The sequence below is a fragment of the Miscanthus floridulus genome, chromosome 5, assembly GCF_019320115.1.
Source record: "Miscanthus floridulus cultivar M001 chromosome 5, ASM1932011v1, whole genome shotgun sequence".
NCBI lineage: Eukaryota > Viridiplantae > Streptophyta > Magnoliopsida > Poales > Poaceae > Miscanthus > Miscanthus floridulus.
In genome coordinates this window covers 67,617,273-67,634,772 of record NC_089584.1, presented here as the reverse complement: position 1 = coordinate 67,634,772, position 17,500 = coordinate 67,617,273, and the positions used below count along the sequence as shown (strand labels likewise).

The window sequence follows — 17,500 nt, the reverse complement described above, 5'->3', positions numbered from 1 at the left end:
GTTACAAGTGTCCTCTCACCCACAAAACTGAGATAAATCTATTATTTTTGTCTTAACACAAGATGATTTCACGTAAAATAGAAATATATTAAGACCCTGTTTGGCAAGGCTTCTCCACCGGCTTCAGGAGCCGTTTTCTACCAAACGGGGTAAAGTAAACTAGCTTCACTTGTGAAGCCCATAAAAACATGCTCTCACAGCGATTTGGGGTGGGATTGAGCAAAAAAAAAAAGTAGCTTCTCCCAGCTCCTCCTCCAGGCCCCTAAAAACATGCTCTTATAGGAAACCCATTTTGCCAAACGATTTACCAAAACCGCTTCAGCTCCACCGGTAGAACTGTTCGTGGAGCTGAAGCCATCACTAGTGAAGTGAAGCCTTGCCAAAACAGGGTCTAGTTATGTCAATTATACTATGTAAACGCGTGCTTGAGTTCACTTGGAGTTTTTTTTTTTTCGAGACGAGTTGACTCGGAAGTTTTTTTTTTTTTTTTTTTTTTTTTTTTGTTACTTGGAGGGCTATGCACGTGGCTATGTCATAGAAACTCCTCTCGCCCACCAGCGGCCTCGTCTCGCACTCTCGCACGCCCCTCAGTTTCCTTCTCAATTCGCGCACGATTCCGCCCCGAGGTTCCAAACCCTAGCTTCCTCTCATCCTCCACGAACCCTAGATCCAAAATCTAACACCCGTCATCCTCTTATCGCCGTGCCTGACGCTTCTCTCTGCAGTCGATTCCGCCGCGGACCGCCCGGTTCACTTGTCCTCTCTCCCCGAGATATCGAGGTGAGCGTTTTGATGCTATGCTGCGGCTGTTTCGGCGGTTCGCGTCGTCTGCGCACCGTGATGCTCATATGCGTGCGTTCATGATGTTGGTGACAACCGCAGCCCGCAGGAAGGATGGGAGAGGCGAAGGACAACGAAGGTGTACGAGGAGGACCTCGTCGACTATGAGGAGGAGGTGGAGAATGTCGTCGACGGCGCCGCCACCAACGGCTCCGCAGATGTCGTCAAGAAGTACGTTCCACGGGAGAGCTCTTGCTTGCTAGATTTCGTGGTTGTGTAGTCTGATCTGACCGATTGGGGTTTCGCGGTGTGTGTCGACAGGGGGTACGTGGGGATCCACAGCTCGGGGTTCAGAGACTTCCTGCTCAAGCCGGAGCTTCTCCGCGCCATTCAGGACTGCGGGTTTGAGCATCCTTCCGAAGGCAAGTTTTACTTTTGTTCTTCTTGCTAACTATGCTCTTCACTATCATTTTAGCCGTGATGCACGGTTTGAGGGATGTTAAACATGGGCATGTGCTTGAAATCAAGCTATTTGACATCCTTTATATGTGTTGGTCATTCCCAACATATGAAGAACCCCGTGTAAAGTAAATTTTAGGACATGATAAGATCTAGTCCTCTCCAGTTCAAAATACATTTAGTTTTAGCAGTTCTTATGTAAAATATTTTTAACTTTGATCATTAATCTCTATAAAAAAAGAACACAGGCTACATAAGGTCGATGTTATTAGATTCAATATGTAAAGTAGTTTCAACTCAAGATATTAATTACCTTTTGTTTGAAATGCCATATTTTCATAGAAACTATATGGAAATGTCAATGTTTTTCATATAAAATATATGTCAAAATTTCACCATGTACATCGGGTAAATGTTCTAAATGACATGTGTATGTTGATTTGGAGAGAGGATTGAAAAACTGTTTGCAAATAAGTACATACTAAACATCAGGTAGCGTGTGTGTTAATAGTATATGATACTCAAATAAGGACATGATAAGCATCAGGTAGAGTCTGTTATAGTGTGATAATAGTATAATACTTCGGCATGAAAACTGAATCTGACTATGAAAACTGAAACTGACTATCTGAGGCCCCAACGCCACCCAAAAATGTTGTTCCACTGTTGAAGGAAAAAGGCTACCTTAACAATCCGGTAACATATATAATCAGTTCTTTATTTTTGCAACAAGTACACAGATATGTAGAGAGCAAGAAATAAGCAAATTGGGTGGATTCTTCGTATTTAAACTAGTGAAACTATGCACTTACTGTTGAGTTATTGACCAAAATAAATACCGGGTTAATCTAATGTTTGGGGCCATTTTGAAGTTCAATAGAGGTATCTGATTGTGAGTTTTGTTCAACCATAGCCTAGCAGCTATGGCTTTGCAGCTTGTTGCTTTAGGCTTTGTGCACCTTTGTTTGAATTCTAATGAATTGATAGCTGGAGTTTTAACTGTTCATGATACGGGAATCTAAGTGCTAGCATGCATAAGTTGGCTAAGACAAATCATAACAATTTTAATCAAATGTCAACAAAAATTGCATGTTTTCCAGTATTGTTGCCTGTCTGCCTTCCAGTATCATGTCCCCTCTTATTCTAGTTCAGTTTTTGGCTTTTTGCTACACCTTTGTCAAAATTATATCATCACAGTTTTAACTGCTTAGCTAGTTAGCTTTACAAGCTGTAACTTTTGCCATATGAAGTTGAGCCATACTTGTGAATAAAAAGGATTTCTTTGAGTAATATTAGTACCTGAGTTTCCAGGATTGGTCAAACTCAAGATTACTTCGATATGTTTCATGTCAGTGGACAGCATTAAGTCAAGAAGCTGGTTGTTTTATAAGGTTCGTGAGTCCCCCTACACATGCTATTGCTGTGTTAGTGTACTTGGAAAACACGGGCATATGATTCTTAGTGCATCTCTGTCGCGTCAATAATCTTACACAAAGCTTATGTTTGCATTTCTTTGTTAGGTTATATGTGAAAAAATTATCAAATCATGGTAGTGTAAAACAGGTAAATGTAAATTCAACCAAAACTGATTGTCCACGTAAAAAAACTTGTTGCACTTTACCTGGCATTCTTTGAAATTGACTCACATAGAATAATAGTCAAGTATCTATCCTTGCATTTTACCTGTCGACCTTCCCCTGTAATAGTATGGTAGTTAAATTCCTTGTTTTCTGGTGCTCAGGTACAATTCTTCTGACATTTTCTGCTGGAGGAGAATATGGTATAGCTTTCCATTAATGGGGCAAGAAGGTTGATTTTTTTCTTACTGGGGTGCTGCTCCAACTTTGTTTGGTTCCACATCAGTGCAACATGAGTGCATCCCTCAAGCTATTCTTGGAATGGATGTCATCTGTCAAGCAAAATCTGGAATGGGTAAGACTGCGGTTTTCGTCCTCTCAACTCTTCAGCAGATTGATCCTGTTGCTGGCCAAGTAGCTGCACTTGTGTTGTGCCACACAAGAGAGTTAGCTTACCAGGTACATATTGTTTTCTCAGTTCTCTACTTTCGAATTTGTTTGACTTATCTGCGCATGCTGACTGTCTTATTACTTAACATTGTGCAGATTTGCCATGAATTTGAGAGGTTTAGCAAATACCTGCTTGAATTAAGAGTAGCTGTTTTCTATGGTGGTGTTCACATAAAAAACCACAAGGATCTGTTGAAGAATGAATGCCCCCATATTGTGGTTGGCACGCCTGGAAGGATACTGGCTCTAGCTAGAGATAAGGACCTTCCCTTGAAGAATGTGCGGCATTTCATTCTTGATGAATGTGACAAGATGCTTGAATCACTTGGTAGGGTGCTGTCTCTGGCAAATTCCTATATTTGTATAGTTCATTTTAATCTTATGGTATCCAGTCCAATTCTTCATTTCAGTGTCATAGTATTCAGTTCTCTTAATAACTTGTGTATGTATTCTCCAGACATGCGCAGAGATGTCCAGGAGATCTTCAAAATGACTCCCCATGATAAGCAAGTGATGATGTTTTCAGCAACACTCAGCAAGGAGATTCGACCTGTTTGCAAGAGATTCATGCAAGACGTAATGTCCTATGGCCTAACTCATTTCAATTGCCCTTCCTCCTATCTATGTCTCCCCTTGCCTCGGGTGGTTATGCACAACATGATAGGTGGCAGTTCTATTGTTCAGTAGCTTGAAGGGATTGCTGGTTGCTTTGCTGACCACCTATCAATTCCTATAAGCTACAAACTTCGTGGATTTGGTGACAATCTAGTCCTTCGTTTGTTATTTGGCACCTGTACACATTCCATTTGTCAGTGATGAAATGGAGTCTTCAGTTGTCAGCATGAACCGTTTGGGGGAGAATGCCGGAATCGGGTTTGGGAGGGTGATTATATGGTAGATCCAAGGCCATTTTTGTTTTATCAGTTGGCTACCCACATTTTTATACTTGTACTGGGATTCCATTGCATCAATGCAAATTGCTTCTGGTGCTCGTACCATGTCATGGTCAGTGCAGAAATAGCTGCTTTGTTTTGGATGGAACTCTGATATCAAACACAAAGAATGTTGTTGGCATGGTCAAATTCCAGTACCCTCAGTGCATAACTGAAGCTCCAGGAGGAGAAAATTCTGACATGAGCAGAATAAATTGATGTATATGTACCTTTTGGAATGGCTGGAGTTGTATTGGTTCCAGCACTCTAATATCTTTATCTATCATTGTTACCTTACAGCCAATGGAAATTTATGTTGATGATGAGGCTAAACTGACCCTTCATGGTCTAGTTCAGGTAACATGTACTATTTATAAGAAAGTTGAACCACCTTTTTTTTCCCATTCTGTTCATCTTGTGCTAACCTTTCATTTCTGGTTCCAGCACTATATCAAATTGAGTGAGGCAGAGAAGAACCGAAAGTTGAACGACCTTTTAGATGCGCTCGACTTCAACCAAGTTGTGATATTTGTTAAAAGTGTTAGTAGAGCTGCAGAACTCAACAAATTGCTCTGCGAGTGCAATTTCCCCTCAATCTGCATACATTCTGGAATGACACAGGAAGAGAGGTATGTGCTCTGTCTTCCTTTGCTGTGGCCCTTTTTTTGTTATATTGCCATGTTTTGATGATGCTGAGCTTAACTTTTCACGTGTGTTATTTAAGGTCAGTTAGCTACTAGCTGTGTTGTAGGTGATCCTTATTCTTGTTTGCTGAACTTCCATATGCTTTAGGGGTGTTACACATCCGTCACTGTACTTCCATATGCTTTAGGGAATTATGTTGTAAATGGCAGTGATGCCATCCTCATTATATTTCTAGGTAATACAATGCTGCTGGTGCCATATTTTTTTTGTAGAATATGCAGGAGAGTTTGTATCATTGTATTGAAAAGGAGATAAAAAATAAATTACAACACAACCACCACGCTCACACAAACACACACTCTTACAAACTTGTACCGGAAGCAAACACGCCTTTTACATCTGACCACGACCCAACCCAACAAAAACCATCATCTTATTGGCAGCCTCTAGATGGGTGAGACCTCTAGCGTCTGCAAGGCCCCATAGGTGTGCCTCTTCAAGGATTTGCCTGACAACAAGCTGGATGCTAGGGTTGTCTCCATTGAAAACACAATCATTACGGTGATTCCACAACTTCCAAGCAGTTAGGACTATCAACGAATTGAGGACACGCTTAATTTCACCAGAAACCAAACTATTAACTCTCATCCACCAATCACATATAACACTATCATCTGAGGAAGGGGAATGATCCAGCAATCCATAGCGACGGAAAAGGAGCGGCCACACCTGTCTAGAGAAGACACAGTTGGATAGTATGTGCTGTATGTTTTCAGCATCTTGGCTACATAAAGGACGCTAGCCTGGATGGGGCAAAAACCTCTTCAAGCCAACCATCTGCTGTCCAACATCTGTTATGTGTAGCAACTAGCAAGCCAAAGAAAGAACTGACATTTCTTAGGTGCCCAGGTCCTCCAAATCAACTCACAATGTTCAAAAGAAACTGACCCGATAAACAATGCTTTGTAGGCTGACTTTGTTGAATAGAGACATGAACAACATGAGAAATGCCAACAGTGCTGATCAGGTGTATTAGGCAGGAGCTGGACTTCCACTATTAACTCCCGGACCTCCAAATACTCAGCAAGAGCCGTAACTGATAAAGCCCCCTGAATATCTAGAAACCAACTCCTCTAGACCATAGCTTCACGTACTGTACGTCTTTTAGCTCTCCTTTTAGAAACCAAGGAATAGAGCTGAGGAGCAAGGAAAGCAAGGGATTTTCCATGCAGCCAATTATCAGTCCAGAAAAGAGTGGAATTTCTGTCTCCAACACTGGTGATCAAAACCACAGAGAAGAGAGCTCTTACCCGTTTCCAACACTAGTGCCATATTCCATGTTGATGATTTGTGTGTACGTTGGCATACATGGCTCCATAGTTATTATTATTCATATATATCATCATGAGTCATGATGTTTTGAATTATGTGTGGACTGCAGACTAAAGCCAATGTTGAGCAGCACAACATACCATAAATCTTGTATAAAGTGCACAATGCCAAGAACATCTACGTGCTTGGTCTTTGGTTCTTCACAACCATAAGGCATGATGATTTTTTATTTTCTATTTGTAGAAGGATAGAGAGAGATAGCAGAGCACCTCACACTCATTAGGTAGGGGTGGCTTTCATATATATAGTAACAAGGACGTCAGTAATTACAAAAGGACCCCTAGATATATACATATCTAACCCACCCCCCCCCCCCCCCTCGCGCACGCGCAGTCGTAGCAGGAGGTTCACAGACGCATAGACTGGACCTGAAAATCAGTAAACAACTGTACAGGCAGGCCCTTAGTCATCATATCTGCAAACTGTTGTGAGGACGGACACATACAGAACACGAACTTCACCAAGCGCTACCTTCTCGCGGACGAAGTGAATTTCGATCTCGATGTGCTTTGTCCGGCGGTGATGAACAGGGTTAGCTGTCATGTATACAACACTGACGTTGTCACATAAGACAACGGTGGCGGAGGGTAGTGGTTGATCAGCACTAGAGCGACAGTGGTATGACACTTGGTGACCACGAGACCAGGTTGTCGCCGAGGTAGACGCAATAGCCCGACGTGGAGTGGTGGGAGTTGGGGCACCCCGCCTAGTCTGCATCTGAGTATGTTGTGAGGGACTGGACAGGACCAGTGCCAATGTGTAGAACAACAAAAAGAGTGCCCTTGACGTAGTGCATGAAGAGGCCATTGTGAAGTCATTGTGAACTCTGAGCTGAGGCGCGTAGTGATACGACGTAGGAGGTCCGGTGAGGAGGCCATCAGGATGATGTCGTCGACGTAGACCAGCAAGTAGGCGACGTTGTCTCGATCTTTATCAATAAAGAGAGACGCATCGCTGGCGGAGGGCGTGAAGTCAAGCCGGCAAAGATACGTGGCAAATTGCTGGTGCCACGCGCGGGGAGCTTGCTTCAGGCCGTAGAGGGATTTCTGCAACAAACAGACATGCGTACATCGCGCGGGGAAGGGGTCGCGACGCGAGGAGTACGCGCAGCCTCGGAAGAAAGCGGTCCGGAGCGCATGGATGGAAAACGCGGCCGCACGCAAGGGTCGCACGCGTGGAGATGTGGACGCCTAAGATTGCACGTGCGAGCGGCGCTCGCGTCGGAGCGGACGGGCGTCGGTGAGGAGTGTGCGGGAGGCAGCCCGCGAGTGGGCAGAAGACGCGTGTGGCGCTTGCTGGGCGGATGGCGCGTGGAGGCGCGCGCGCGAGCGGCACACATTGGAGAGGAGAAGGTGCACGCGCGGAGCAGAGTACCGGCGAGCGGAGCAGGGAGCGAGCGGGGTATAGGAGTGTAGGGAAGAACGGAAGGTGCTTCGCGCGGAGGAAGGAGCGACGGGCTGCTGGACGCGCGCATGAGATCGCACGTGGGGAAGAGGAGATCGCGCGCAGGGCGTCGCGAGGTGGGTGACTGCACAGACGGGCTCGGCGGCGCGAGGGAGAAGCTAGAGAAGAGGGTATGGGGCTGGGCGCTCGACGGCGCCGGAGAAGATGGACCTGCGTCAGCGATCGGCAGCGCGAGGGAGGCTAGGGGCTAGAGCAGAGGCAGGAAGAACCTGAGCGGCTGATACCATGTAGAAGGATAGAGAGAGATAGCAGAACACCTCACACCCAATAGGGAGCAGTGGCTTTCATATATCTCACAAGGACATCATTACAGTTACAAAAGGAGCCCTAGATATATACATATCTAACACTATCCATGGATTTCATTGTCCTCACTAGTGAATTCAGCTTGATGCAATGCAATATATAAACAATTCATAAAAAAGATCATGTATGTAGTACACATAAAACTAAGCAAACCTGTAAAAGTTAACTGTCAAAGACTCATTAATCCTAGATGTCAGTTAACAAAATAGGTAAGAATTCAATCTGAATGTTTTATCCAGTGCTAACAGTACTATTTGTGTTTTTGTGAATCTTGATATTAAAGATGAATGTTGAGTTGAATTTCTCAATGTTTGCTTAACTTTGTGTGCCCATACATGATCTTCTATTGAATTTATTGGAAGATTTCAACATGTTGGGCCTGTTTGGTTGGCAGCTACAAAAAGCTGCCTAGACCAGGCAGGCTTCCCAGGCAGCATCAATCCAAACTGGCCCATTGTATTGTTGTATTTTCACTATTACTCCAATAATCCAGTTTTTTTGGCTGGTCGTATAGAAGATGTAGTTTGAGTCTCCTGGTTGGATTGTGTTATATTTCTGTGTAACGGATGGTTTTTGTGAGGTCTAGCAGCCAAATATTATCTCCTATGTGAGGTATTTAGGCTGCCTTGTATGGGCATTCTTTTCCCCTTTCTTCTCTCTCTGTAATATAAAGATGTGCCGCTCCTCTGTGTGTTTGAGAAAAAAAAAATGACTCCAGTATCCCTTTTCATCTCCAAAGGCACTAACGAAAGGCACTAACGATTACATGTTACGACTTGTGATATTCCTGATGTTAACCATTGGCTATGGTTGATCTCGAGTGGATTTTATGATGTATATTTTGTGTAGTGAATAGCTATGTGCATCTGCATGTGAACTATACATTTGCATTCTGTGGTCGTTTTCCTTTCTGATCAATCAATCTAACAGTGTGGCTTTGATAGGTTGACCCGGTACAAGAACTTCAAGGAAGGACACAAGAGGATTCTTGTGGCTACTGATTTGGTTGGTAGGGGAATTGATATTGAGCGTGTCAACATTGTCGTGAACTATGACATGCCCGATTCTGCTGATACATACTTGCATAGGGTAATTGTTGCACCCCTTAAAGTGGTGGTTTGTTGTAGTCATTCTATTGGCTCTTCTTGACGCATTCACCTCTGCAGGTTGGTCGGGCTGGACGTTTTGGTACCAAGGGACTTGCAATAACATTTGTTTCTTCTGCATCTGATTCTGATGTTCTCAATCAAGTTTGTACTGTTGACATTGATTCTTTTTATTTATATGATATGATATGATGTCATACTAAATCCTGACCAGAAATTCATGTATCTGATACAGGTGCAGGAGAGGTTTGAGGTTGACATAAAGGAGCTGCCTGAGCAGATTGACACTTCGACATACAGTAAGTATTGTATCTTCAAGTCATTAACTGGCATTCATGGCACTGAAATGTGTTCAGAACTGACGTGTTGTATTGTTGCCTTAAATCTACAGTGCCATCTTGATGATCGAGGTGAACTACTCTACGTTAGTGGACGTTTAGTGGGCCATTTACATATTTACCATTATTACGGATGACATCTTACACTGTGTCACTGACACATGAGTCATTGACATGGTACTTTTTATACCACTCACATCATAATGATGGTAAATATGTAAATAATCCACGTTTAGTTGGAACTGGAAAGGAGAGTTTTGTTTCAAATATACATCACCTTGGAGGGCCATTTGATAACCGTATCACATTATTTGAAAGATGTTATATCTGTACTTAATCAGCAGTTTAGGTGATTAAGCATGTAGGCTTCGCAGCAGGCCATGGCTGTTGGTGTTGATGCTACCTAGGATTTTATTTGCATCTCTGTAATGTTTTCTATGCTGCGACTGCTAGTCTTTCTGTTTGAGACTGCCCCCCCCCCCCCCCCCCCCCCCCCCCCCCCCCGGCGCCCCGGGTGCTTGTTTTATTTGCTTTAGCTTTCGTTACATCCAATCTATGGGAATATGAAACTTTGTATTGTCGTTGGGCGTGTCATGGGGTCCTGATTAGGTAAAGTGATACGCCTGTATTTGCTTCTAATTGTGAAGACTGCGCGGCGCCGGTGGGCGGTGGCTGGCCAAGGAGAAGGCAGTGAAAACCCTCTCGGTCGAGCCAGACTCATGATACCTTTGTTCGATTGCTCGTATTCAGCCATCTGGGCTGAGTAGATACGTTGTTTGGTTGTCGTCGCATATGATAAAATGTAAAATGTATAAGACAAAAGTAGATATTATATTTATATTGTATATGAGTATGTTTTAGTACTTACAGTTTTTTTTTCTTATTAAGCCTTAATTAGCACTCAAATGCACTAATATCACTTAACATATACTAATTATGTGCTAATCACATTGTTTGATAGAAGCCACCTCTCATCCAGCTAGCCAGGCCTATAGGTAACCCTGGGCAAAAATAATCGAGAACTGAACCGAAATAACCGGAATTAAAACTGAATTAACCAAAACAAAAAATTTCGGTTCCTGGTTCTCAGTTCTTAGGAACCGAAATAATATCGGGTAATTTGGTTCTAGACCTTGGTTAACCGAATAGAACCGAAGAACCAAATCTATATATATTGGCCCAATAGCAAAAGAACCGAACTGCATGGCTGATGTAATGTATGGCTCGGTTTTCATTTTTCTCCTTTTCTTCCCTTCTGTTTCGCTGATGTAATGTATGGCTTGGTTAGTTCGGTTCTAACTGAAACCGAACCGAACCAACCGAGACCAAATTTCCTCGGTTCCAAGTTTTCTAGCTAACCGATCGGTTTCAGTTTTATGCTAACCGAATTTTATAAAGAACCGAGGAACCGAACTGAACGGTTTCGGTTAACCGAATACCCAGGTGACCTATAGGAAACCGCTACCATGTGCCTGCCATTATCTGCTTCACCAACGCAAAGCAAATGATAGGCCAGTATTTCTAGATGTCACCATAGTCTCTCTTCATTTCATTCTCCCTGCTCTTTTCAGAGGTGTGGCTGTCTCGAGCGCTGCGTGCGTGAGGTGGATGCTGCTGGGTGCCTATGTGGTGGTTGAGGCAGCACGCCAGGCAGATGTGTTGGGGAGCCCTTGCGAGGTGCGCGTGTCTCCGAATCGGATGGTGTGGGTCCCAAGTCCTAACAGCAACAACTACTACAAAACAACGTTAAAGAGCATCGAGGATTCCAAAGCTCCGCCCGACGGCCCGATGGCGACGTAGGTCACGGGTGCCGGGGGACCCCAATTCCAATTCGGCAAACAACCGCTGGGCTAAATTCAGCCGTCAATTCATAGCCCGCAACCTTTTTTTTATTTGAAAAAAAATATTTTCATAACCTTTCTTTTTTTTAAAAAAAAGTTATAAAGTTATACTCATACTCCTTCCATCTCATAAAAAAAGAGTCGTTATGGATGCGTGTAAGTTAACGTTCTTAACTTTGACTAGATTTGTAGAAAATATGTACAATATTTATATCTCCAAATAAGTTAATTACAAAAGTATATTTAACGATCGTCTAATAATACTAATTATGTATTATAAATATTAATAATTTTTATATACAATTGGTCAAAGTTAAAAAAATTTGACTTCTCAGGAAGCGAAAACGACTTCTATTTTGAGACAGATGGAGTAACTTTTATGTATAACTTTTTATAGACAAAACTTATCACTATATTTTCTTAGAAAGTTACAAATTTATACACATAAATTTTATATATGCATGTGATGTTCTATGATATATTTGGTAATGTTCGCGTAGTATAGATATGATATTCTATGATGTATTTTGTAATATCCACGTAATATACATGTGATGTTCTAAATATAATTTGTGATGTTCACATAGTATACACGTGATATTTTATAATATATTTTATGATATTCAATTAGTATATATACGATGTTGTATGATGTAATTTGTGATGTTTATGTAGTTTTCAAATTAAGAAGTTATTTAATTTTAAAAAAAATAAAGTTAAAAAAGTCATGATGAGAAGCTATGGTGATAAGTTATTATCATATAAAAAGTTATGCGCATAAGTTATATCTATAGTTTTGTAACTTCCTAAATAAATAAATAAAGTTGTGAAAATGATTTTTTGTAAAGAAAAAAAAATCGCGGGAGGTTGGGGGATTGACCACTGGTTTTGAAACAGCTGTCGTTGGCTATTCAGTGGCCTCGGCCGGGGACACGCCCGCAAACGGACCCGGTTGGCATCCCTCCCTTCCCCTCACCGCCGGGCGCCACTTCTTCTCCACTTTGCTCATCCTATCTCCTCACCGCGCGCTCTCTACCGCTTCTTCCTCTCCCGCGGTAGCAACGTGGTGAGTGAGACCGCCGCTGCTCTGCTGCGGCGGAGGCCCAAGCCGACCGGCGGAGAGCACCCGTCCATGGGCGGCGGATGCTCCTCTAAGCCACCGTCTCTCTCTGCTGCCTCATAATACCCTCTCGCTTTATCCATCTTCTAGCTTCTTCATTCACCCCCTCCAGAATCGGGTCGGGCTTGCCGATGCCGGGGTGCGGAGTAGCGGGGAGAGGTGGTGTGGGGGTGTCGTCGGCCGCACGCCCCACTCCGCCACAAGGGAAGAGCCGCCCCTGCCTCCTCTCGATGCCTATCGCTCGTGGCTACGGTAAGCTTGGCTAAGATGGCACCCGAATTCATACTACTGTAACTGTATGTAGTAGTAGCTTCATCTTCCCTGCATATTTTAAATTCAATCGTAATAAAGTGTCAAATCATTGGAGTAACATACCCAAACTTGATATGACGTTGTAATATACAGGATTACCATAACTGCACTTGATTAGAGTTGCAGTATACATATTGCTCTAATGGACAAATCATTCTTAAAATTAACCCATGCATTATCCATCTTAATTCGAGCAGGACATGAACTAATTATCTATTGAATGGGATATAGTAGTACTACTTCTGTCCTTCAAATATATCAACTTCTACAGTTATCCTATATAAAAAATTTGCAAGTTTCACCGAATTTACAAAATGGACACCAATATCTATGACAAAAAATTAGTATAATTAGACACGCCATAAAATATATTTTCATAGTGTACTTATTTGGTGTCATAGATGTTGATATTCTTTTCTATAAAATTGGTCAAACTTACAAAAGCGGACTTAGGACAACTCTAGAAGTTGATTCATTTAGGTACAGTGGGAGTATACTATTTGGATAATTGATTGCATGGGACATACTAAATACAACCGGGAAGTTAATATTCTAGATTGGACTCATCTTCTTGAAACTGGCATTTTACAAGCTATATGTTTACTCTACCAAAGCAAATCTAACATGTACCAACTAGCAATTCAGATATAAATTCATGATACCTCTACAGAGGGTGATAGGAGCACCATAAAAGAATTCAATTCAAGGAAAAAAGGTACTTAGTCCAAGTTCCAGTCCACAAATCATGAGTACATTAGTTGCAATTCGCATAAGATTCTGCAACGATGGTTGTGTCGTACTCTTAAGAATTTTTGCATCAATTGCATGTTTGGCACAATTGAGCAGCCTTGCTTATGTTCTATAAAGATTAGTCTTTGTTGCTCCCCTGAACACTTTGCAAGTTGAAATGCTGCAACAGATCATTACTACTTTTCCACTCAAGGCCTCTTCATCTTAAATCTAATGCCTTTTGTATTCTCCAGGGAGGCAACATGAGCCGAGATATTGCACATCACCACAAAGCAAGCCTATGTTACTAGGAGCAAGATTTGGTCGACATGTTACTAGGAGCACAGCTTACCTGCTCCAAAATTCCAGGAGCACTACAATGGCAAGACTACAAAAGTCTGGGCAGTTTCTGCAACCTGTCTTGGACTCTTCAAGAAATTATTTGACTAGGACATTCTACAATGCAAGCATGAAGAGAAGGGTTCTGTCGAGGGTTGAGTGCTTTGTGTCTTCAGATCCAATAAACAATGGTTGGTTGAAACCAAGGAGGTCAGAGAAATTCACTAGTTTGGAGAGTGCATGTGTCCAGCCAGAATACAAACTACCAGTCAGAAAACGTGCTGACTGTAAAGCAGAGCAGTATGAAATTACAGGATCACCTTTGAGCTCTTCAGATGTTCCTGCTGATGTTCCTGCTGATGTTCCATGGTGGCAGGAGTTCCCAAGGCGCTGGATGGTCGTTCTCCTCTGCTTCTTTGCGTTCCTTCTTTGCAATATGGACCGTGTGAGTTAGACAGTAATTCTTGTATTTTGTCTCAATTTTTCTGATAAGAACAGATGGGTTTAAGTCCATTATGCACTTCTCCTTTTCTCTTCCTGAAAACATTTGCTGATTTCTGCCAGGTAAATATGAGCATTGCAATCCTTCCAATGTCGTTAGAGTTCAGCTGGAATCCCGCAACCGTTGGTCTAATCCAATCATCTTTCTTTTGGGGTTACCTTCTCACACAGGTGCTTTGCTATTGCTTGCTGTAGTTTGTTCCGATCTAATTTTTCAGTGCATTTTGGTACGTAGTTTCTGACATTACAAATGAAAATTGCTGGTGCAGATTCTTGGAGGTATTTGGGCTGACAGGTTTGGTGGTAAGGTAGTACTAGGATTTGGGGTTGTATGGTGGTCACTTGCGACAGTTCTTACACCCCTTGCTGCCAAGATTGGACTTCCATGCTTACTCACCATGCGTGCCTTCATGGGGATAGGCGAGGTTGATGTTTTATACTTGTCTCTACATTTGCGTCCTGTAGAACTTGTGCTATTTATCCCATGTTACACAGGTAGATCAGCATCCATGAAAAGAAGATCTGATGATGAAAAATCCATATTATATGATAGCTGTTGAAATTATACTGCAAATTAAATCAAGTGATATACCATTGCAGTATCTTATCTGGCTTGATAGCATTTTTGGTGAAACTCGAGTGCTTACTGGACATGCAACTTAGTTTGTTAATATTCTTGATGGTGCAGGTGTTGTTAAGGAAAAAGTTTCCTAGTTGCAACAGTACAATGCTGTATCTTTTTGTTTTGTCCACCTTTATATTATTGATTTTCTCATATATATATCTATGGTTTTACAGGGTGTTGCCATGCCTGCTATGAACAACATCCTTTCCAAATGGATCCCAGTCTCAGAGAGAAGCAGATCTCTTGCCTTGGTGTACAGCGGAATGTACCTTGGGTCAGTCACCGGCCTGGCTTTCTCACCTCTGTTGATTAGCAGATTTGGCTGGCCTTCTGTCTTTTATGCATTTGGATCCCTTGGAACTGTTTGGTTTGCACTGTGGCAAAGCAAAGTAAGACCAAATCTTGCACCTATTTCTTACTTTGTGCCTCATATTCTTTGTTCTATATGGGTTCACTTAGTGAACATATGTTAATTATAAAAGTTTGCTTTAGATACCATTTTGTATTATCTGTTGCTGTATCCGCAATGCCCCTTTTTTTGTACTCATTTTGCTTATTTAGCTGAGGGCTTCTATCTACTCTTATTTAGGCACACAGCTCTCCAGATGATGATCCGGAGATAAGTAAAGCTGAAAAGAGGCATATACTGGGTGGCAGTCCCTTAAAGGAGCCTGTCACTTCCATACCATGGAGGCTGATTCTATCAAAGGCTCCAGTGTGGGCTCTCATAATATCACATTTTTGCCATAACTGGGGAACATTTATTCTTCTAACATGGATGCCCACATACTACAATCAGGTTGCTACAATGTTATGCTGTGAAATGTTTGGCTTTCCTCATTGTTTAAATTATATAATGATATCATATCATGCCATTGGTTGTGCTCCCCAAATCCTTTTATCCAGGTTCTGAAGTTCAATCTAACCGAGTCCGGGCTTCTCTGTGTCTTGCCATGGCTGACAATGGCTGTTTTTGCGAATATTGGTGGATGGATTGCTGATACTCTTGTTCAGAGAGGGATCTCTGTAACAAACGTTCGTAAGGTAAGTTGCCCTTCAGTAATTTTATTTCATGTGTGAATTTATAAGAACAGTTATGCTTAGAGGTACCGATCTTGAAATACTTTATAACCTCACTGATGCAGATCATGCAATCGATTGGTTTCCTTGGACCAGCTTTGTTCTTGACACTGCTGAGCAAAGTTCGTAGTCCAGCCATGGCCGTGTTATGTATGGCATGCAGTCAGGTTTGATGCACTTCAGAACAACCAATCATATGGATTTATAAGTAGCTTCCAACAGGCAACAATTGATAACTGGTCTGTTATAAATGTTTGCTGGTTTTACTGTCCATTTTCTCAGGGTAGCGATGCTTTTTCACAGTCTGGCCTGTATTCAAACCACCAAGACATAGGACCACGTTATGCGGTAATATACTCGAGTAGATTTTTGCTGATTTAATGTTCTCTAGTTCACATAAGAGGTTTTTAGTATTAATGCTAGTACTGATCTTCCTTGCTTTCTTTGGGCTTATCATCATAAACAATTGCATCTAATTCATGTCTCCAAAAAAAATTGCAGGGGGTACTTCTTGGACTGTCAAACACTGCTGGCGTGCTTGCAGGAGTTTTTGGTACTGCTGCCACTGGCTACATTCTTCAGAAAGGTAAGAAAGCTTAAAAGTCAAAAGTTTTTTTCTAGTGATGCATTAAAAGTTGTATCTTTCTGTTATTCCAAACAAGACAACTATGAACTAAGGAGCGATGGTCAGGTTGAAAAGGATACCTCGTTGTAGCATAACTATAAAGCATCTTGTATGTTCATTCTAACTTTCTAACTATGTCTATTCGGTTATTTTAACTCCAGGTTCTTGGGATAGTGTGTTTAAGGTGTCTGTTGTGCTGTACATAGTAGGAACAGTGGTGTGGAATGTCTTTGCAACTGGAGAGAAAGTTCTCGAATAAACTGTGGACATTCCTATATGCCACTATACGGAAATTGTCCGATTTTGCTGATGTCATTTTGGCCTACAAAATAAGTTTTGGAAGAGATACAGCTGGAAGAAAACTCCATTTTATGCAAGAGATATACCTGCATCTAATGTTTGGGCTATCGGAAGAACCAAATCAAATTAGAGTACTGTGTGAGGTCAAGAAGGTACACTTGGAACTGGAGAAAATTCTTGTACAGAAAGCAACTGCACCAAGGGCACGTCAGATTTTGCAGTTGTTTCTTGAGAAGTCCAGGCTTCTGCCAAGATCACCAATCCACATCTTTTTGTTTTAAAATAATTGGCAGTTAAATCGTGTTTCACCTTGCCTTTGATTAAGGCGCTACAGCTACTGCCAAACTAATGTAGTATTATGTGAGCTTTTCTTATCGAAAACCTAAATGTATGTGCTTCAGATATCTTGAACGTCTCTGTTTGCGTCATTGCTGCTATTGTTTCGTGTAAGCTGCATAATGATATTACATGGTGATGGTGTCATTTTGTTTTACACGATAGTGCCTGAAGAACAGTAGTAGATTTAATCGACAGAAATCCATTGGCCAAAACTGTGAAAAAGCAAATCAATAATTTGGT

At 41.9% G+C, this 17,500-nt stretch overlaps 1 protein-coding gene and 1 pseudogene across 1 annotated transcript; both read left to right on the top strand.

Moving 5' to 3' along the window:
* Nucleotides 1–564: 564 nt before the first annotated feature.
* Nucleotides 565–9,539, top strand: LOC136452284 (DEAD-box ATP-dependent RNA helicase 15-like; annotated as a pseudogene).
* A 2,660-nt stretch (nt 9,540–12,199) lies between these two features.
* LOC136450033 (probable anion transporter 4, chloroplastic) lies at nt 12,200–17,325 on the top strand. Its single transcript, XM_066450288.1, has 11 exons — nt 12,200–12,662; nt 13,706–14,235; nt 14,355–14,462; nt 14,561–14,716; nt 15,090–15,305; nt 15,506–15,715; nt 15,823–15,960; nt 16,062–16,163; nt 16,279–16,344; nt 16,498–16,582; nt 16,783–17,325. The coding sequence occupies exons 1-11, from the start codon at nt 12,542–12,544 to the stop codon at nt 16,878–16,880; spliced, it is 1,830 nt and encodes a 609-aa protein (XP_066306385.1). The 5' UTR covers nt 12,200–12,541; the 3' UTR covers nt 16,881–17,325.
* Nucleotides 17,326–17,500: the final 175 nt, after the last annotated feature.

What these genes read in the sequence shown, in the direction of transcription:
- LOC136450033 (XM_066450288.1), top strand. Translation starts at nt 12,542, where the DNA reads ATGCCGGGGTGCGGAGTAGCGGGGAGAGGTGGTGTGGGGGTGTCGTCG. An exon ending in TTGCACTGTGGCAAAGCAAA is followed by an intron (nt 15,306 to 15,505) that starts GTAAGACCAAAT and finishes ACTCTTATTTAG; the next exon opens with GCACACAGCTCTCCAGATGA. An exon ending in TATGTATGGCATGCAGTCAG is followed by an intron (nt 16,164 to 16,278) that starts GTTTGATGCACT and finishes CCATTTTCTCAG; the next exon opens with GGTAGCGATGCTTTTTCACA.